The sequence below is a fragment of the Thunnus albacares genome, chromosome 12 (genome assembly GCF_914725855.1).
Source record: "Thunnus albacares chromosome 12, fThuAlb1.1, whole genome shotgun sequence".
NCBI classification, from domain to species: domain Eukaryota; kingdom Metazoa; phylum Chordata; class Actinopteri; order Scombriformes; family Scombridae; genus Thunnus; species Thunnus albacares.
The window spans coordinates 30,931,829-30,953,098 of record NC_058117.1 but is presented as its reverse complement, the minus strand read 5'-3'; the positions used below and the strand labels follow the sequence as shown (position 1 = coordinate 30,953,098).

At 36.2% G+C, this 21,270-nt stretch overlaps 3 protein-coding genes across 3 annotated transcripts; all 3 read left to right on the top strand.

Moving 5' to 3' along the window:
* The first annotated feature begins 3,412 nt into the window (after window positions 1–3,412).
* On the top strand, window positions 3,413–4,451 carry LOC122993446. Its single transcript, XM_044367599.1, has 3 exons — window positions 3,413–3,427; window positions 3,725–3,974; window positions 4,067–4,451. Exons 1-3 carry the CDS (start codon window positions 3,413–3,415, stop codon window positions 4,402–4,404), a joined length of 603 nt encoding a protein of 200 aa, XP_044223534.1. The 3' UTR covers window positions 4,405–4,451.
* Window positions 4,452–5,900: 1,449 nt separating this feature from the next.
* On the top strand, window positions 5,901–9,726 carry LOC122994471. Its single transcript, XM_044369179.1, has 4 exons — window positions 5,901–6,370; window positions 7,863–8,171; window positions 8,304–8,378; window positions 9,294–9,726. The coding sequence occupies exons 1-4, from the start codon at window positions 6,235–6,237 to the stop codon at window positions 9,440–9,442; spliced, it is 669 nt and encodes a 222-aa protein (XP_044225114.1). The 5' UTR covers window positions 5,901–6,234; the 3' UTR covers window positions 9,443–9,726.
* Window positions 9,727–16,662: 6,936 nt separating this feature from the next.
* On the top strand, window positions 16,663–20,417 carry LOC122994469 (immunoglobulin lambda-1 light chain-like). Its single transcript, XM_044369174.1, has 4 exons — window positions 16,663–17,008; window positions 18,553–18,861; window positions 18,994–19,068; window positions 20,010–20,417. Exons 1-4 carry the CDS (start codon window positions 16,870–16,872, stop codon window positions 20,156–20,158), a joined length of 672 nt encoding a protein of 223 aa, XP_044225109.1. The 5' UTR covers window positions 16,663–16,869; the 3' UTR covers window positions 20,159–20,417.
* Window positions 20,418–21,270: the final 853 nt, after the last annotated feature.

The following is a 21,270-nucleotide window of genomic DNA, read 5'->3' as shown; positions in this document are numbered from 1 at the left end:
AGCTGATGATGTATTTTATATTTGAAATACATTTAGATCACTTCATAGGGATTTATTTTCATTTTACATATAAGGGTTTTTTCAGTGTTCAAAAAGCCACATTAAATCCCCTTTGACTCCATGTTTTAAAACAATACAACATGAAACATTTCAAGAGTGGTGAATACTTTTCACAGGCTCTGTATATATGTATATGATCAATGTAACAGTGTGTGGGGCCAATTTACATAAAGAGTACTTTTACTTTTGATACTTTAAGTACATTTAGCAAATAATACTTCTGTAATTTTGAAAGTAAAACCATTACTTGTAAAGTAGTATTTTATACTGTATTATTGGTACATTTACTTAAATAAACAAGTTCAATACTTCTTCCATCACTGCTTTACAGTTTACACTTGTCATTGCCGAGTGCTCATACATAAATGACAGAAGGGGCTGTTTGTCAGTATCCTCCAAATATAACACATATGAGTGTTTTCTGATCTGAACGTCTGATTTGTCAACTAAACTACCTTCAGTTGTCAGAAGATCATGGTCATGCAAATAAATTATTCTTAAACTAAAATAACTTTTTAACCAAATAAATCCAGGAACTCATGAGCCCTGCACTGCTAGAGGCAAAATAATTATTGCCTTTACTCTTATTCTTCTTTTCATTTTTACATTTTTGGCATCATTAAATATTACACTTAGGATTTCTACAGTCAATAAAAGATACTAGAAGACTTTGCTGATGTTTGCAACATAAATTTAAAAGTAAATAGTAAATGTACTCAAGAAAGGCTTCAGCAGCTTTTGGGCTCAGATTTCCAATTGTCCTTTGGGTAAAGTATTTGCAGAAATAACTGTCATCAGTTGGTTATCACCTCTATGTGAGGAGCTTTCTAGTGTGAAAACATTAAAGAGGTTTTTGGGAGAAAAACAACAGCATTTTCTGCTTTGACCAGCTGCTGATGTTGCTTGATTATACACGTTTGAAACTTTATTGTGTTATTGTCTGACTGTTTGTGTTCTTATGTTATTTGTGTATTTTCTTTTTCATACAAGTAAAGATGACTTGTTTGTCTCAGTGTGGTTTGTGTTCTGCTGCTCTGATTGATGATAACAAATGTAGGATGTATTTTTTTAAATGTTGCAGAGAGGAAGTGAATGTTAAAAATGTTCTTACAGTGTGAATTTAAACACTCTGCAGGTAAAAACCTCAATTTAGAAGAAGATGAAAGATTTCAGAAACACCACAATTTAAAAACTGGTTTGTTTTATTAACAAAAACAACTTCATGAGAGAAACTGATAATAAAACAGACAGCAACGGTAAAGTAATACAACTATTAAATGTAAAATATATATGATTAAATAATGTATATTAATTATTAAATTAGTACATGTCATTTTATAAAATATGAATAGTATTATTAATTTGGGTTTTGTTATTCAATGAATCATCAAGCACGAGGGGGGAACAGTGGAGGCCCAAACAGAACAAGGTAATGAAGGCTTGGTGACTGTGTTCAGCAGTGATTCAGCTTCATCTGGAGACGCTGTCAGAGAGAGCAGAGGAGCAGAGCACTGACATTTCTCACTGCAACTCCAAACATTTGACTCCTTTTGTGTTTCAGAGCTTCCAGCTCCAGCAGCCTCCTGTCCTCCAGAGAGAGAGCCAGCAGACCTGCCAGCTCTGCAGCAAGCTGACTGTAAGATCACCTGCTGCCTCTCTGCATGCTCTGACAGCTCCAATGTCCTGCTGCAGTTAGGGCTGCATATCAGTCTGTTCACTTTCTGCTCATCATTGAAGGATTTAAACATACACTCCCTGATTCTGTTAGAGTGTCCCACAGCACAACAAGTCCCACTGAGAGAGTTTTCACTTCACAGGCTGACAAATAACACCTTTTGGGGGCGCTATACTCAGTTTTAGGCCTTGAGGGTGATAGAACAAGTTTAGGGAGTATATCTTAAAGCTCCACTAATCAATAGTTTTATATTAAGAATGAATCTAATGACTAAATGAGCTTTTTAGCCTCTTTTAGCTCCTAGTTGTGGTTTTGCAGCACATTTCCTGTCTGGTTCAGTCTCAGTGTTTCCAGCAGCAGCAGCTGTTTCCTGATAAACCCACTGTACACTACCTGCCCAGCAGCAAACAGCAGACAGACCATAATATGTCAGAGAGGAGTTTGTGAGCTTGTTGTGGAGTTCTTCTGCCCCCAAGTGGTAAAAACTTCAAATCTATAGTAACCTGTGTGTTTTTAAACAGTATTTGGACTTTGCTTTTTATCCTTCAGTGATTTTAATTGTTATAAATTGTATAGTTATATTGTTTTTAATATGTTCTACAACATGTTATACAATTGTCATTTTCAAGTGTGATAATCTCATTAATCTGATTAGTTACTTGTAAATAAACTGCATTTTGTCTTACTGTAGATTTTATAATATTATAATTAGAATTGAATATATTTAACTAACATGGAAGGAGTCTCTGTCTGTCTCTCTGTACATACACATATATATGATATATTTACTCTTTATACACATTTGGGGCCATGAAAACAAAAGTTTGAAGAGACTAGTAGTAGTATAAGCAATGTGTTGTTGCAGCCACATGAGGGCAGCAGTGTAAAGGTTTTATTACTGACAGCTCAGCACAGAGCAGATAGAGGTAATATAATATAAAGTGGAGAATGAGATGTAAACTACAGCTTTAAATTCTAATAAAATGTCAGAGAAATATAAAAAATATAAAATATAATGTGTAAAATATATTATAAATATTATATAATAAAAAGAGAGAGAGTTACTTTTGGTTTTGCTCCTGAAAACAGCTGAACATGTAGACTGGTGCAGGTTGTATTTGGTACCAACCTTATTGTAGAGTTTGTAATATTAGAATTATAATTGAATATTATACACAAATTAACAATATTAGATTTAAAACAACTCTGAAATAAAAACTGAATATGAAAAACATTTTTGAATACCAATTTCTTTCTATTTAAGCATATGAAGCTGAAAATTTAAAACTTTTTTTTTTATTTATTAAGAATTATAAGAAAAGCTTCCAAAAATGTCAAATCTGTCAGGATGAAATTTGAGGAAATGTGTCTAAACTCAGTGTTAAAAGAGAGCGTCAATGAATGCATGATACCATCAGATGATGCAGGAAATTCAATTCATTTATTAAAGTGGATTAAATAAATATAAGGGGAACATATAAAGGTTAAAATCACAGTTCAGGAGGAGCTTTGTGGATTTGTAGTTTTTTTTATTTTCATCACATCTGTTCTACAAACAACAGAGAACAATCTGTGTTGCTAAATTCACCACCAACCTGAACGTGTTTGTGGTTCCATGAATGTTTTTGTGTTTTGTTGTGTCCCAGATTTTTGATCTGCTGCCAGATTAAAATCAAGATGAAGAAAGTGAAAGTGAAGCACACAGAGAAACAGAGACGTGGAGGAAAACATATGATTAAAAAATAAGAGTCAAATCATTTTAAAAACCAGTTGAGATAATATCAGTCCGTCTCTGCTCTCCATCACTTTCACTGTTAAACTAATATGAGTTTGTGTTTCTGCTTCTTTTAAATGCAGCTGTAATGATTGTAAATATTTGAATAGAGCTGATAAATTCTCACATTAACACCTGTGAACAATCAAACAGTGATGTGTCAGTGACGTCCATCTCCATGGTAACTGTGTGCAGCCTGTTGCTCCTCCACTCAGCGGAAAACCACACAGCAGCAGCAGCAGCAGCAGCAGCAGCAGCAGCAGCAGCCTTATCTGTCCGCCGCAGGGGCTGATGGGAGGTTTGAGGAGCTGTTAGAAACCACGTGGCCCTCGTCTGATCTCACAGCTCGTCCTTGTTTGGCCTCAGCTGCATCAGAGCGCCACTTCTCCCCAGGTTCACCAGAGGAAACACCACTGCACAAAATGCTTTTCCTCCCAGCTGCTGCTCTGTGCTGTCTGTGTTCAGGTGAGTGTTTCCAGCCAATCAGGAGCCAACAAACTCAACCTTTAACAAACACTGTCACACTGACCTTCATCTGTGTGTCTGTTTCTCTACAGCGCTGGTTGCCATGGCAGCAGACCTGATTCAGGATGATTTAACATTGACCAGGAGAGTTGATGAAAACGTCTCGTTCAGCTGTGGAGTAACTGACCAGTGTTACTATGATGAAGTATTCTGGTACCAGAAGAAAGACAAAGAAACATTCACAAGGATTCTTTATATTAACAAGAACACTGGTAAGATAGGTGGAAGTTACAATCATCCTCAGAAAAATGATTTCTCATCTGTATATAAACAGAACAGCTATGAGTTGCAGATTCAGACAGTTCAACTCTCACATTCAGCCACCTACTACTGCTCCTGTTATAAGTATGATACCCACAGTGAGAAATGATCCCTGCAGCCTGTACAAAAACCTCCAGATGAACAGATGTCAAACAGTGTTTGTGACAGGAAGAGAGCAGTAAACCACAGCCCAGGTTCACATATTTCACCTCCATCTCAGCCAGAGTCACTAACAAACTGAGCTGAGGACTAAATGTTTGTCTGTTGGTGTCAGGATTTTGATTTAAACATTATATTTCATTGATATTATTTATCAGCTATTTCAGCAGGTTTCCTGTTGTTCCACACAGTGAGAACAAAGGAGCAACACAGAAGCACAATGATACAACAAGATGAACACAAACAAACAAACAAACAACAATATAACACAGATAAAAGAGACAAATAATGGAGAGATCAAAAGTGAAACTTTATTAACATTTGATTTAATAACAAAAATTGACAAAATAATAAATAGAAAAAGATGTTTGACAGAGTTGAAAGTTTGAGATGAACATAAAAATGGTCTTCTTTGACCTGCTGCTGGAATAAAGTTCATTCCTCCTTCACAACAATAATCTGCTGTTAATGAAAACACTTCCTGTGTCTCTTTCACAATAAAAGCCTTCAGGCAGCATTCTTCACGTCACATCTTTGAACAGATTTCAACAGATAATTTCACTTTAGTAAAAGATTCAACACAATTCTTGGATTTATGACAATTTCCCCTCAACAGAAATGTGGTAAATGTAAATGGATTTTGCTCTGTGAGCAGCTGAGACTGTCTTCACAAGAGAAACGACAGCAGACACTGTTTCTTTCTTTTAACACGACCACCATCATTTCCTAACTTTAACCACGTGTTTATTATTGTAACCATGACGACGCAGCTCCCCTTATCTTAAGGAGGAAGTCATTTTAACCCAAACCATGATCTTTACCTAAACCTAACTAAACCTTAACCACAGGTTCTGATGTTTACTGTCCATATTCTAAGACAAATGGCTCCACTACAGCATTTACTATTAGAAATTTAATCCTTTATGTGATTCAAAATGTTAAACAACAATTGATTGACAAACAAACAAAAACTACGGCTCCTATGAAAATGTACCTGCATGGCAGCACAGGTACTAATGTCATCCTAACTTGGTTTAATTCATAATACTCAACAAATCTCCTCAAATATGAACTTTACAACTTTTCAACTTTAATTTTTTTATTTAACAAAACAGTAAAGTTGCAGCCGGACAGATAAACAATGAGCTGAAACTCACTATAAAGCTCCGTAAAGCCGAGAGGAGCTGCAGAGTCACTGATAATTCTCTGTAGGTTCATCACTACGAGCCACGACCAACACATTACACACTGACACATCATGGTTATTATAAAAATATTGATTATAGCAGCTTTAAGTAATTTGCGTCATTACAAATGTCAGTTTGATTTTAAATGAGTTCTTAGTTGAGTTTAAATGTTGACCTGATGGTGGCGCTAGAGGAAAAGTCAGAGGATCAAAGTTATTATAATTCATCCTGAGGGGAACATGAATATTTCTACTAAATTACATGACAATCCATCCAATAGATGAAAAGATATTTCAGTCTGGACCAAACATGTCAACCTGCTGGTGGCGCTAGATTCAAAGTTAGAATCAATCAAGTCAAATAAAGAATTGAATCCTCTGGGGACCGTGAACGTCTGCACAACATTTAATGAACAATCCATCCGTCCTTTGATCCACAATCAGATCCAATGGATCTGCACTTAAGTGGTGGACCGACCAACCGACTGACATTAGCATCCATATAGTCACACTGCTAATGTGGCTAAAATCAAATAAAAGAAGAGACAGTCATGTTGATATGAACATTAGAGAAACACATCATGGAGATGAAATATGATACTGGTTCATAATTTGGATTCGTTCACCTCAGCTGACACATTCAACAGCAGACAGGTTTTTGTCACAGTCTCATTCACTGTGGGAGGAAAAAGCTACTGGATCTTTGGCTCTGGAACTAAACTGTATGTAGGTAAGACTAAACTTTCATTTTCCTTCAGTTGTTTTATTGAACAAGTTGAAAATGTGTTTTTAGTTTTAGTTTCTGCTGCTTCAGGCTTTACATGTTAGTTTTTTCATATTTAGTAGAGAATTCTTGATGCAGCCATTCTTCCATAAAACTAATCAATAACTCCTGAAAAGAGCTTCAAATCTCACTGCACACCACAAGTTCTTCTTTATTTATGCATCACATCAAAGTTTGTTTACAGCCAAAAAGTCTGATATCAGTAAAGTTACAAATAAACAGTATTTAATAATTTCACTGATTCAGCAGCAGCTCCTGTTTATTAAAAACAAGATGATATATGATGTGAAACATCATTTAATAAATGTTCCTAAATGTCATTTTAGAGGCAAATAGTGATAAATATATTGTGTGTTAAATATACAGTATATATTTGTAAATGGTAAAATGTATCTCATGATTATTGTGTGTTTATGATGATAAATATGTCTTTTAGTGGAAGATAAATTAATGCATGAAGGCAAACTCATTTTAAATGTGTGATGAAGCTAAATATAATTTATAGATCAAATGTATAATTGTATATCTTAATCCATATTTAATATAAATCATATTGGTTTATGAAATCAACATGATGTCAAATATATAATGTTAAAAATATTTTAGAAAGTGTTTGATAGAAAATATAATGAATCAGATAATTTACATGTTGTCATTTAATTAAGAATAAATATTATTATATTATATTTTATTTACATATCTGAACATGTTGTGGTAATTGTGTTTTATATAAAAGCTAAAACTCTTTAAAAAGTTGTTAAAAGTATTGATGTATTGTGTGTCTGATTAGAGTAAAGTATATGCTGGTAAATATACTTCATATAAACACTATAATCATTTACAAATGTAACATAAATATAATATATTTTAACCAAGTAATAAAACTATACTTTAAATTTTACTAAGACAAATGTCATCACATTATATTATATTATATTATATTATATTATATTATATTATATTATATTATATTATATTATATTATATTAGACGTATCTGAACATGGTAGTCGTGGTGGTGGTAATATTGTTTTAAGTAAAAGATAAAACTCATGTTATTGATTGATTTTTATTAATTAAAGTATATGTTGGTAAATATATTTTATATAAAACACTATAATCATATGAGGCTGTTATGTCATGATATATTTTATATTTTATAAACTCTATTATATTAGTAACTAATGTTGTGGTAAATATTGATAAAGTGGTAAATGATGTTTGAATCTTTATATATGACATATGATGAGCTTCCATGATGCTTTAGTTTGATATGATTATTGATACAGTGTCCAGTAGATGATGTTTGTGGTGTATTGATGAGTAGTTTAGTGATCATGTAGTTTCCAGGATCAGACTGAATGCAGTGCAGTGCTGTAAGCTGCTGTTGACTGTGTGAATGTGTGTCTGTGCTGCTTGTTGCTGCTGTCAAACTTCAGTTGAGCAGGTAGTGAAGCCCGTGGTGAGCGTGTACCCAGCAGCATCCAGAGCCCACCTGGAGGGGAAGAGCTCCCTGCTGTGTCTGGCCTCAGCCATGTCTCCTCCTGTGGTCCAGTTCTCCTGGAAAAGACAGAAGAAGAACGGCACGCTGGAGAATCTGACCCTTGCTGAGGGACAGCAGCTGGAGCTCAGAGAGCCGGGACGCACCGTCGCCATCCTGCTGCTCAATCAGCAAGAGAACAGCACATATAAATACCGCTGCTACGTCAAGCACGTGGGGGGAACAGTGGAGGCCCAAACAGAACAAGGTAATGAAGGCTTGGTGACTGTGTTCAGCAGTGATTCAGCTTCATCTGGAGACGCTGTCAGAGAGAGCAGAGGAGCAGAGCACTGACATTTCTCACTGCAACTCCAAACATTTGACTCCTTTTGTGTTTCAGAGCTTCCAGCTCCAGCAGCCTCCTGTCCTCCAGAGAGAGAGCCAGCAGACCTGCCAGCTCTGCAGCAAGCTGACTGTAAGATCACCTGCTGCCTCTCTGCATGCTCTGACAGCTCCAATGTCCTGCTGCAGTTAGGGCTGCATATCAGTCTGTTCACTTTCTGCTCATCATTGAAGGATTTAAACATACACTCCCTGATTCTGTTAGAGTGTCCCACAGCACAACAAGTCCCACTGAGAGAGCTTTCACTTCACAGGCTGACAAATAACACCTTTTGGGGGCGCTATACTCAGTTTTAGGCCTCGAAGGTGATAGAACAAGTTTAGGGAGTATATCTTAAAGCTCCACTAATCAATAGTTTTATATTAAGAATGAATCTAATGACTAAATGAGCTTTTTAGCCTCTTTAAGCTCCTAGTTGTGGTTTTGCAGCACATTTCCTGTCTGCTTCAGTTTCAGTGTTTCCAGCAGCAGCAGCTGTTTCCTGATAAACCCACTGTACACTACCTGCCCAGCAGCAAACAGCAGACAGACCATAATATGTCAGAGAGGAGTTTGTTAGCTTGTTGTGGAGTTCTTCTGCCCCCAAGTGGTGAAAACTTCAAATCTATAGTAACCTGTGTGTTTTTAAACAGTATTTGGACTTTGCTTTTTATCCTTGAGTGATTTTAATTGTTATAAATTGTAGTTAGTTGTGGATTCAAAAGTTATTTTAAGTTGAAAAGAGGAAATCAAATCCTGTTTGGGGCCCCTAAAAAGCTGGGTCCGGCCCTGACTTGTTGTATTTAATAAGGGCCTTTGAGCTGTCAGTCAAACTGTAGTCGACCCCTGTCTTCATGTAAAGCTGGTCGTCCCGTCTGGAAAAGTCCAAGTTCTACTGAAGAAAATGTGATGATATTGTGATAAAATGTCCACAGTTGAACAGACTGAAACAGTGTGGAGAGAAGACTGACCTGTGTGTGTGTGTGTGTGTGTGTGTGTGTGTGTCAGTGTCCTTCCAGTCTCAGTACCAGGTGAAGCTGCTCTGTGTGCTGTACACAGTGCTGATAGTGAAGAGTCTGGTGTACTGCTGTGGACTCTCTCTGCTGATGATCCTCAGAAACAAGGGACCGTCCACCAACTGCACACATGCTGACTGACTGTTTTCTGCTCGCCTTTTCTCACCATCACATCTCATCAATTCATCTCATTTATCACTTTGATCAGTGTTCACAAATGTCACTTATGACGTGTTGTGGTTGGTTTTACATTTTCTCTCTTTATGCAAAAGTTAGATACAGTTGTGCTGAATATATAAATACATATATACACATATATATTTACAAATTAAACCTTAACAGTTACTTTTTTAGCTCAGGTTTGTTTTGTTTCCTACTTTTAACTTTGACTTGTATTATACAAAAAATAAAAAAAGAAATATACTTTGTTTTTAGTATTTTCAAACCTTTATTATGTTTATTGGTGTTTTATTCATTCTGCAAAGTTAAATTTATCTTTTTTAATTCATAACTGTGATATTCTCAATAAACTGTAACATCATCATGTTTGTGGTTTATGAAGATCTTTGTCTTTTGTTGATTTTTCTTTAAAATTTGTATTTGTACTGATTTTAATGCGTTATGCCCCAAAAATACACAGTATATTTGTAAATAAAGCCTTAACAGTTACTGATTATATAATTTTATTGTAGTGTTATGATACTCTAGTTTATTTCCAATAAAGATTAACTTCTGAATGTACAATAAAAAAACTACAATTCAATTATAACTATGGTTAAATAATTTACATTTTTATCATTTTCTTTAGTTAATTATATTGTTTTTAATGAATGTTATACAATTGTCATTTTTTGTGATAATCTCAGTAATATATCCAGTCATTTGCAAATAAGCTGCATTTTCTCTTATTGTAGATTTTGTAATATTAGAATTACAATTGAATATATCTAACATAAATGGAAGTCTGTCTGTCTCTCTACACCTTGTTTTTCCAGCACATCCCACGAATGCTTGATCAGATTGAGATGTGGGGGATTAGGAGGCCAAGGCAACACCTTGAACTCTTGATCATGTTCCTCAAACCATTCCTGAACAGTTTTTGCAGTGAGGCAGTGAGGCATTATCCTGCTGAAAGAGGCCACTGCCATCAGGGAATACCTTTTCCATTGTCTGTGCTGGCATGAGTGTGTTTGGTTATTAGCAATAAATAATAATGATCAGAGATAATGATTAATTATTAAATCAAGAAATTATTAATATTAAGTAATAATACGAGGCATCAATAAGGTACTCTCATAAACAATTTAGTTCACTTAGTAGAGCTGATATCTGGGATGTCAGCATCCACGAGTGAACAGTGACGGTTTAATCCAGAGTTCTGACTCTCAATCAGCCACTTATCACAATAAATATGCACAATAATGACAAAAGACTTCTCTTTAAAGCTATAACTGTGTTCATTAATCTCCACAAGAAACAATAAAGTCAACAAATGTTTCAATTAACAAACACTATACTACCAACAAATACTAATCAAACAATACACATAGAACAGCAGCTGTGTACGGTCAACCACATGTAAGCAGAAGCATGTGTGTGTGGATGACAAGATGGCGGACATGATCTGGCCAGATGACGTCACGCGACATAAGATGGTGGATGTGATCTGGCGAGAGGACATCGCACAAGATCCAACATGGCTGGCGTGACTTTTGGAGGAAGTCACATCACGTAAGAATCAAGTGGAGGATGTGACCGCAGCGTTTCTGTTAAACAATAGCAAGATGGTGCCAACTGATGGTCGGTGTCTTGATTTCACCCAATTCAACTTATCAAACACACGTGTCTGATGGCAGATGACGAGGGGCAGGGTGGCTCTGTGTCAAACGCTATCTGACTGTCAGATGTGTAATAGAGGTGCGTGTATGGGTGTGTGTGGGTGGGTTAGTAGAGAGAGAGGGAAGAAAGAGGAGGAAAAAACGATTCTCGGCAGGGTCCCACAACTGCAGTGGTTGCTTTATCTACAGAGAGCGTGTATACGGACGGTAAACGGTACGCATGTTGTCAACTTACTTTTCACTCGCGGTGGCACAAACACAGCAGACAACACAAATAGTCTAGAGTGGTGAAAACAAACTAAACAGGCAGCAACTTCAAATACTCCTCAGAGTATAGCAGGCAAAAGGACTCGGCGGCCCGTCAAATCACACAACAAAATACAAGCAACAAGCTTATTAACACACAAAATCTAATACAGTCTCTGCCAAGACGACCTCTAACTTTTATCACTCTTGGAAGTGAATCGATGTGTTTTTCAGTCTTTCAGTAAAATCCAGCACGGGTCCTACAGTGAGTGGTCCTAGCGGTGCCGTCCTTAGTTCCTCAAGGCTGATGGTGGCTGGTAGTCGACCCAGTTGATAGACAGCCAGGCACAGAAGTTATCCACATCTCTGTGAAGAAATCTTTTTTCCTTCTGCAGCCACACTTAAAACAGTGGGTTGCAAACAGCGGTCTCTCTCTTGGATCTGGTGAACATGGGGCAAAGTCGGCGAGGGGAATTACACGTGCACAGGGTTACCTCCTTTAGTAAACTGGCTCACAGAGAAAGCAAAGCTTCTTTCAGGCGCGGTTACAATGTAAAGGCAATGATGAATTCTAAAGCCTCCTGGTCAGGCTTCAGAGTTTACATGTAGGCCTGCCTTTGTCTGACCCTATGGTTGAGGCCCAACACCATGAAGGGGTGTACTTGGTCTGCAACAATGTTTAGGTAGGTGGTACGTGTCAAAGTAACATCCACATGAGTGCCAGGACCCAAGGTTTCCCAGCAGAACATTGCTCAGAGCATCACACTGCCTCCACAGGCTTGTCTTCCTCCCATAGTGCATCTTGGTACCATCTCTTTTCTCTTAAGAGTTAGTGACGGTGGGCCTCAGTCTGCAGCCAGTGAGTCGTCCTCAAATTAAAGTTTTCATTTGATGAATGTGGGTGCTGATATACTAAATGTAACTGAATGGGTTTTATTTGTATAAAGAAAAGAAAAACTATGGTTTGGACGGTGGGCAAGTAATGTAATTGGTGTCTGTCCCAACACTGTGTAACACTGGTAACATCAACAACTGTTGCAAGCCTACTGTCCACATGATGTAAAAGAAAACATGATTCATCAGACCAGGCCACCTTCTTCCATTGCTCCATGGTTCAGTTCTGATGCTCACGTGCCCATTGTAGGTGCTTTCAGCGGTGGACAGAGGTCAGCATGCTCTGACACCTGTCTATCATAGCCAGCATTGATTCTCAGCAATTTGTGCTACAGTAACTCTTCTGAGGGATCGGACCAGATGGACTAGCCTTCGCTTCCCTTTGCACTGAGGAAAGTCCAACATGGACTGAAACATTTGCACTCTTGCACTGTATGCACTTTTGGACATTGTTTCACTGTCTGTATGGCCTGTAATGTAACAAATAGAAATATTTAAAATCCAGACATTAGTTTGAATTCTTTTTTGTTCTCTGTGTGTGAGTCCTTCCTTGCTGCACGATCAACTCATCAATAAAATCAACTAATTGTTGCAGCTCCTGTTACTAGTAACACTTGTGCTTCTCCTGCTAAGACAAGTCACAATGTCTGATGTGACAAACAACTGTTGGTAGTAGTAGTAGTAGTAGTAGTAGTAGTAGTAAGTCTGTTTATACAGTGAGGCAGTTTCAATGTGCTTTGGAAACACTTTCAAAAAGATTCAGAAACACAAGAAAGTGTTCAAGTCAAAATAAAATTGAAAGAATATATATATACTCTTTATAAACATTTGGGGTCATGAAAACAAAAGTTTGAAGAGACTAGTAGTAGTAGAAGCAATGTGTTGTTGCAGCCACATGAGGGCAGCAGTGTAAAGGTTTTATTACTGACAGCTCAGCACAGAGCAGATAGAGGTAATATAATATAAAGTGGAGAATCAGATGTAAACTACAGCTTTAAAGTCTAATAAAATGTCAGAAAAACATAAATGACATAAAATATAATGTGTAAAATGTAATATAAATATTATATAATAAAAAGGGAGAAAATTACATTTGGTTTTGCTTGTGAAAACAGCTGAACATGTAGACTGGTGCAGGTTGTATTTGGTACCAACCTTTTATTTAATAATCATGAATAAATATTCAGTTATTTACAAATAAGCTGAATTTTCTCTTATTGTAATATTAGAATTATTATTGAATATTATACAAAAATTAACATTAGAATATTAGACTTAAAACAACTCTGAAATAAAAACATAGAAGAGATAATAATGAATCTGAAAAACATATTTTTAAATAGTTTTCTTTGTAACAAAGCATATGAAGCTGAAAGTTATTATTATTATTATTATTATCATTATTATTATTATTATTATTATTATTAAGAATAATAATGAAAGTTTCCAAAAATATCAAATCTGTCAGCCTGAAGTTTGAGGAAATGTGTCTAAACTCAGTGTTAAAAGAGAGCGTCAATGAATGCATGATACCATCAGATGATGCAGGAAATTCAATTCATTTATTTAAGTGGATTAAATAAATATAAGGGGAACATTTAAAGGTTAAAATCACAGTTCAGGAGGAGCTTTGTGGATTTGTAGTTTTTTTTTTTTAATTTTCATCACATCTGTTCTACAAACAACAGAGAACAATCTGTGTTGCTAAATTCACCACCAACCTGAACGTGTTTGTGGTTCCATGAATGTTTTTGTGTTTTGTTGTGTCCCAGATTTTTGATCTGCTGCCAGATTAAAATCAAGATGAAGAAAGTGAAAGTGAAGCACACAGAGAAACAGAGACGTGGAGGAAAACATATGATTAAAAAATAAGAGTCAAATCATTTTAAAAACCAGTTGAGATAATATCAGTCTGTCTCTGCTCTCCATCACTTTCACTGTTAAACTAATATGAGTTTGTGTTTCTGCTTCTTTTAAATGCAGCTGTAATGATTGTAAATATTTGAATAGAGCTGATAAATTCTCACATTAATACCTGTGAACAATCAAACAGTGATGTGTCAATGACGTCCATCTCCATGGTAACTGTGTGCAGCCTGTTGCTCCTCCACTCAGAGGAAAACCACACAGCAGCAGCAGCAGCAGCAGCCTTATCTGTCCGCCGCAGGGGCTGATGGGAGGTTTGAGGAGCTGTTAGAAATCACGTGGCCCTCGTCTGATCTCACAGCTCGTCCTTGTTTGGCCTCAGCTGCATCAGAGCGCCACTTCTCCCCAGGTTCACCAGAGGAAACATCACTGCACAAAATGCTTTTCCTCCCAGCTGCTGCTCTGTGCTGTCTGTGTTCAGGTGAGTGTTTCCAGCCAATCAGGAGCCAACAAACTCAACCTTTAACAAACACTGTCACACTGACCTTCATCTGTGTGTCTGTTTCTCTACAGTGCTGGTTGCCATGGCAGCAGACCTGATTCAGAATGATTTAACATTGACCAGGAGAGCTGGTGAAAACGTCTCCTTCAGCTGTGGAGGAACTGACCAGTGTTTCAGTGGAGCCCCATATTTATTCTGGTACCAGAAGAAAGACAAAGAAACATTCAGAGTGATTCTTGGTATTAAAAGGAGTGATGGTGAGCCAGATAGAAGTTACAATCATCCTCAGGAAAATGATTTCTCACCTGTAAATAAAGGGAACGGCTGGGAGTTGAAGATCCAGACAGTTCAACCCTCACATTCAGCCACCTACTACTGCTCCTGTTATAAGTATGATACCCACAGTGAGAAATGATCCCTGCAGCCTGTACAAAAACCTCCAGATGAACAGATGTCAAACAGTGTTTGTGACAGGAAGAGAGCAGTAAACCACAGCCCAGGTTCACATATTTCACCTCCATCTCAGCCAGAGTCACTAACAAACTGAGCTGAGGACTAAATGTTTGTCTGTTGGTGTCAGGATTTTGATTTAAACATTATATTTCATTGATATTATTTATCAGCTATTTCAGCAGGTTTCCTGTTGTTCCACACAGTGAGAACAAAGGAGCAACACAGAAGCACAATGATACAACAAGATGAAGACAAACAAACAAACAAACAACAATATAACACAGATAAAAGAGACAAATAATGGAGAGATCAAAAGTGAAACTTTATTAACATTTGATTTAATAACAAAAATTGACAAAATAATAAATAGAAAAAGATGTTTGACAGAGTTGAAAGTTTGAGATGAACATAAAAATGGTCTTCTTTGACCTGCTGCTGGAATAAAGTTCAATAATTAATGAAAACACTTCCTGTGTCTCTTCCACAATAAAAGCCTTCAGGCAGCATTCTTCATGTCACATCTTTGAGCAGATTTCAACAGATAATTTCACTTTAGTAAAAGATTCAACACAATTCTTGGATTTATGACAATTTCCCCTCAACAGAAATGTGGTAAATGTAAATGGATTTTGCTCTGTGAGCAGCTGAGACTGTCTTCACAAGAGAAACGACAGCAGACACTGTTTGTTTCTTTTAACACGACCACCATCATTTCCTAACTTTAACCACGTGTTTATTATTGTAACTATGACGACGCAGCTCCCCTCATCTTAAGGAGGAAGTCATTTTAACCCAAACCATGATCTTTACCTAAACCTAACTAAACCTTAACCACAGGTTCTGATGTTTACTGTCCATATTCTAAGACAAATGGCTCCACTACAGCATTTACTATTAGAAATTTAATCCTTTATGTGATTCAAAATGTTAAACAACAATTGATTGACAAACAAACAAAAACTACGGCTCCTATGAAAATGTACCTGCATGGCAGCACAGGTACTAATGTCATCCTAACTTGGTTTAGTTCATAATACTCAACAAATCTCCTCAAATGTGAACTTTACAACTTTTGAACTTTAATTTTTTGATTTAACAAAACAGTAAAGTTGCAGCCGGACAGATAAACAATGAGCTGAAACTCACTATAAAGCTCCGTAAAGCCGAGAGGAGCTGCAGAGTCACTGATAATTCTCTGTAGGTTCATCACTACGAGCCACGACCAACACATTACACACTGACACATCATGGTTATTATAAAAATATTGATTATAGCAGCTTTAAGTAATTTGCATCACTACAAATGTCACTTTGATTTTAAATGAGTTCTTAGTTGAGTTTAAATGTTGACCTGATGGTGGCGCTAGAGGAAAAGTCAGAGGATCAAAGTTATTATAATTCATCCTGAGGGGAACATGAATATTTCTACTAAATTACATGACAATCCATCCAATAGATGAAAAGATATTTCAGTCTGGACCAAACATGTCAACCTGCTGGTGGCGCTAGATTCAAAGTTAGAATCAATCAAGTCAAATAAATAATTGAATCCTCGGGGGACCGTGAACGTCTGCACAACATTTAATGAACAATCCATCCGTCCTTTGATCCACAATCAGATCCAATGGATCTGCACTTAAGTGGTGGACCGACCAACCGACTGACATTAGCATCCATATAGTCACACTGCTAATGTGGCTAAAATCAAATAAAAGAAGAGACAGTCATGTTGATATGAACATTAGAGAAACACATCATGGAGATGAAATATGATACTGGTTCATAATTTGGATTCGTTCACCTCAGCTGACACATTCAACAGCAGACAGGTTTTTGTCACAGTCTCATTCACTGTGAGCGGCTCGACCTACGACATCTTTGGCTCTGGAACTAAACTGTATGTAACAGGTAAGACTAAACTTTCATTTTCCTTCAGTTGTTTTATTGAACAAGTTGAAAATGTGTTTTTAGTTTTAGTTTCTGCTGCTTCAGGCTTTACATGTTAGTTTTTTCATATTTAGTAGAGAATTCTTGATGCAGCCATTCTTCCATAAAACTAATCAATAACTCCTGAAAAGAGCTTCAAATCTCACTGCACACCACAAGTTCTTCTTTATTTATGCATCACATCAAAGTTTGTTTACAGCCAAAAAGTCTGATATCAGTAATGTTACAAATAAACAGTATTTAATAATCTCACTCATTCAGCAGCAGCTCCTGTTTATTAAAAACAAGATGATATATGATGTGAAACATCATTTAATAAATGTTCCTAAATGTCATTTTAGAAGCAAATAGTGATAAATATATTGTGTGTTAAATATACAGTATATATTTGTAAATGGTAAAATGTATCTCATGATAATTGTGTGTTTATGATGATAAATATGTCTTTTAGTGGAAGATAAATTAATGCATGAAGGCAAACTCATTTTAAATGTGTGATGAAGCTAAATATAATTTATAGATCAAATGTATAATTGTATATCTTAATCCATATTTAATATAAATCATATTGGTTTATGAAATCAACATGATGTCAAATATATAATGTTAAAAATATTTTAGAAAGTGTTTGATAGAAAATTTAATGAATCAGATAATTTACATGTTGTCATTTAATTAAGAATATATATTATTATATTATATTTTATTTACATATCTGAACATGTTGTGGTAATTGTGTTTTATATAAAAGCTAAAACTCTTTAAAAAGTTGTTAAAAGTATTGATGTATTGTGTGTCTGATTAGAGTAAAGTATATGCTGGTAAATATACTTCATATAAACACTATAATCATTTACAAATGTAACATAAATATAATATATTTTAACCAAGTAATAAAACTATACTTTAAATTTTACTAAGACAAATGTCATCATATTATATTATATTATATTATATTATATTATATTATATTATATTATATTATATTATATTATATTATATTATATTATATTATATTATATTATATTATATTAGACGTATCTGAACATGGTAGTCGTGGTGGTGGTAATATTGTTTTAAGTAAAAGATCAAACTCATTTTAAAATTATTTATTGATTTTTATTAATTAAAGTATATGTTGGTAAATATATTTTACATAAAACACTATAATCATCAGCAAATGTATTTTATATGAGGCTGTTATGTCATGATATATTTTATATTTATAAACTCTATTATATTAGTAACTAATGTTGTGGTAAATATTGATAAAGTGTTAAATGATGTTTTAATCTTTATATATGACATATGATGAGCTTCCATGATGCTTTAGTTTGATATGATTATTGATACAGTGTCCAGTAGATGATGTTTGTGGTGTATTGATGAGTAGTTTAGTGATCATGTAGTTTCCAGGATCAGACTGAATGCAGTGCAGTGCTGTAAGCTGCTGTTGACTGTGTGAATGTGTGTCTGTGCTGCTTGTTGCTGCTGTCAAACTTCAGTTGAGCAGGTAGTGAAGCCCGTGGTGAGCGTGTACCCAGCAGCATCCAGAGCCCACCTGGAGGGGAAGAGCTCCCTGCTGTGTCTGGCCTCAGCCATGTCTCCTCCTGTGGTCCAGTTCTCCTGGAAAAGACAGAAGAAGAACGGCCCGCTGGAGAATCTGACCCTTGCTGAGGGACAGCAGCTGGAGCTCAGAGAGCCGGGACGCACCGTCGCCATCTTGCTGCTCCATCAGCAAGAGAACAGCACATATAAATACCGCTGCTCCGTCAAGCACGAGGGGGGAACAGTGGAGGCCCAAACAGAACAAGGTATTGAAGGCTTGGTGACTGTGTTCAGCAGTGATTCAGCTTCATCTGGAGACGCTGTCAGAGAGAGCAGAGGAGCAGAGCACTGACATTTCTCACTGCAACTCCAAACATTTGACTCCTTTTGTGTTTCAGAGCTTCCAGCTCCAGCAGCCTCCTGTCCTCCAGAGAGAGAGCCAGCAGACCTGCCAGCTCTGCAGCAAGCTGACTGTAAGATCACCTGCTGCCTCTCTGCATGCTCTGACAGCTCCAATGTCCTGCTGCAGTTAGGGCTGCATATCAGTCTGTTCACTTTCTGCTCATCATTGAAGGATTTAAACATACACTCCCTGATTCTGTTAGAGTGTCCCACAGCACAACAAGTCCCACTGAGAGAGCTTTCACTTCACAGGCTGACAAATAACACCTTTTGGGGGCGCTATACTCAGTTTTAGGCCTCCAGGGTGATAGAACAAGTTTAGGGAGTATATCTTAAAGCTCCACTAATCAATAGTTTTATATTAAGAATGAATCTAATGACTAAATGAGCTTTTTAGCCTCTTTTAGCTCCTAGTTGTGGTTTTGCAGCACATTTCCTGTCTGCTTCAGTCTCAGTGTTTCCAGCAGCAGCAGCTGTTTCCTGATAAACCCACTGTACACTACCTGCCCAGCAGCAAACAGCAGACAGACCATAATATGTCAGAGAGGAGTTTGTTAGCTTGTTGTGGAGTTCTTCTGCCCCCAAGTGGTGAAAACGTCAAATCTATAGTAACCTGTGTGTTTTTAAACAGTATTTGGACTTTGCTTTTTATCCTTCAGTGATTTTAATTGTTATAAATTGTAGTTAGTTGTGGATTCAAAAGTTATTTTAAGTTGAAAACAGGAAATCAAATCTTGTTTCGGGCCCCTAAAAAGCTGGGTCCGGCCCTGACTTGTTGTATTTAATAAGGGCCTTTGAGCTGTCAGTCAAACTGTAGTCGACCCCTGTCTTCATGTAAAGCTGGTCGTCCCGTCTGGAAAAGTCCAAGTTCTACTGAAGAAAATGTGATGATATTGTGATGAAATGTCCACAGTTGAACAGACTGAAACAGTGTGGAGAGAAGACTGACCTGTGTGTGTGTGTGTGTGTGTGTGTGTGTGTGTGTGTGTATGTGTGTGTGTGTGTGTGTCAGTGTCCTTCCAGTCTCAGTACCAGGTGAAGCTGCTCTGTGTGCTGTACACAGTGCTGATAGTGAAGAGTCTGGTGTACTGCTGTGGACTCTCTCTGCTGATGATCCTCAGAAACAAGGGACCGTCCACCAACTGCACACATGCTGACTGACTGTTTTCTGCTCGCCTTTTCTCACCATCACATCTCATCAATTCATCTCATTTATCACTTTGATCAGTGTTCACAAATGTCACCTATGACGTGTTGTGCTTGGTTTTACATTTTCTCTCTTTATGCACAAGTTAGATACAGTTGTGTTGAATATATAAATACATATATACACATATATATTTACAAATTAAACCTTAACAGTTACTTTTTTAGCTCAAGTTTGTTTTGTTTCCTACTTTTAATGTTGACTTGTATTGTACAAAAAATAAAAATAAACATAGAAAATATAATTTAGTTTTTAGTGTTTTTCAAACCTTTATTACATTTATTATTTTGTGTTTAATACATTCTGCAAAGTTAGATTTGTCTTTTTAATTCATAACTTTGATATTCTTAATAAACTGTAACATCACAGTGTCTGTGTTTTATGAAGTTCTTTGTTTTTGTTGATTTTCCTTCAAAATTTGTGTCTCTGAACTGATTTTACTGTGTTATGCCCCAAAAAATACAGTATATTTGCAAATAACACCTGAACAGTTACTAATTATATAATTTTATTGCAGTGTTATAATGCTCCAGTTTATTCCCAATCAATAGTAACTTCTCAATGAACAATAAAAACATATAATTAAATAAGAACTATGGTTAAATATTTTACACCTTTCATTTTTTATTTAGTTGATTATGTTGTTGTTGTAACTTATCATACAATTGTCATTTTTAAATGTGATAATTTCAATGATCTGTCTAGTTATTTGCAAATTGGTTGAATTTTCTTTTATTATAGATTTTCTAATATTAGAATTACATTTGAATATATTTAACTAAAATGGAAGGAGTCTCTGTCTGTCTGTATGTATGTGTGTCCTTCGATTTTCTCTACAACAGTTCATCCGATCGACTTCACACTTTTCTGGTGTTTTGCTGAGGACACAATGAAGTGCAGCGTCGAGTGTGAAGTTGTTTGGATGAGCGGTTCTCGAGAAATCCGCAAGCAGCAACACCAGAGGCCAAGTAATCAACCCATTCATAACAGACATATTTTGAACAAGCACTGCACTAGTACAAATTAATATTAGAATATCAGAATTAAAAGCAACTTTAAAAAATAA

Coding starts and splice junctions, on each gene's coding strand:
- LOC122993446 (XM_044367599.1), top strand. Junction 3,975..4,066: donor TCTGTGCTGTCTGTGTTCAG/GTGAGTGTTTCC, acceptor GTTTCTCTACAG/CGCTGGTTGCCATGGCAGCA.
- LOC122994469 (XM_044369174.1), top strand. CDS start 16,870: ATGATACTGGTTCATAATTTGGATTCGTTCACCTCAGCTGACACATTC. Junction 18,862..18,993: donor GGAGGCCCAAACAGAACAAG/GTATTGAAGGCT, acceptor TTTGTGTTTCAG/AGCTTCCAGCTCCAGCAGCC. Junction 19,069..20,009: donor AGCTCTGCAGCAAGCTGACT/GTAAGATCACCT, acceptor TGTGTGTGTCAG/TGTCCTTCCAGTCTCAGTAC.
- LOC122994471 (XM_044369179.1), top strand. CDS start 6,235: ATGATACTGGTTCATAATTTGGATTCGTTCACCTCAGCTGACACATTC. Junction 6,371..7,862: donor TGGAACTAAACTGTATGTAG/GTAAGACTAAAC, acceptor GTCAAACTTCAG/TTGAGCAGGTAGTGAAGCCC. Junction 8,172..8,303: donor GGAGGCCCAAACAGAACAAG/GTAATGAAGGCT, acceptor TTTGTGTTTCAG/AGCTTCCAGCTCCAGCAGCC.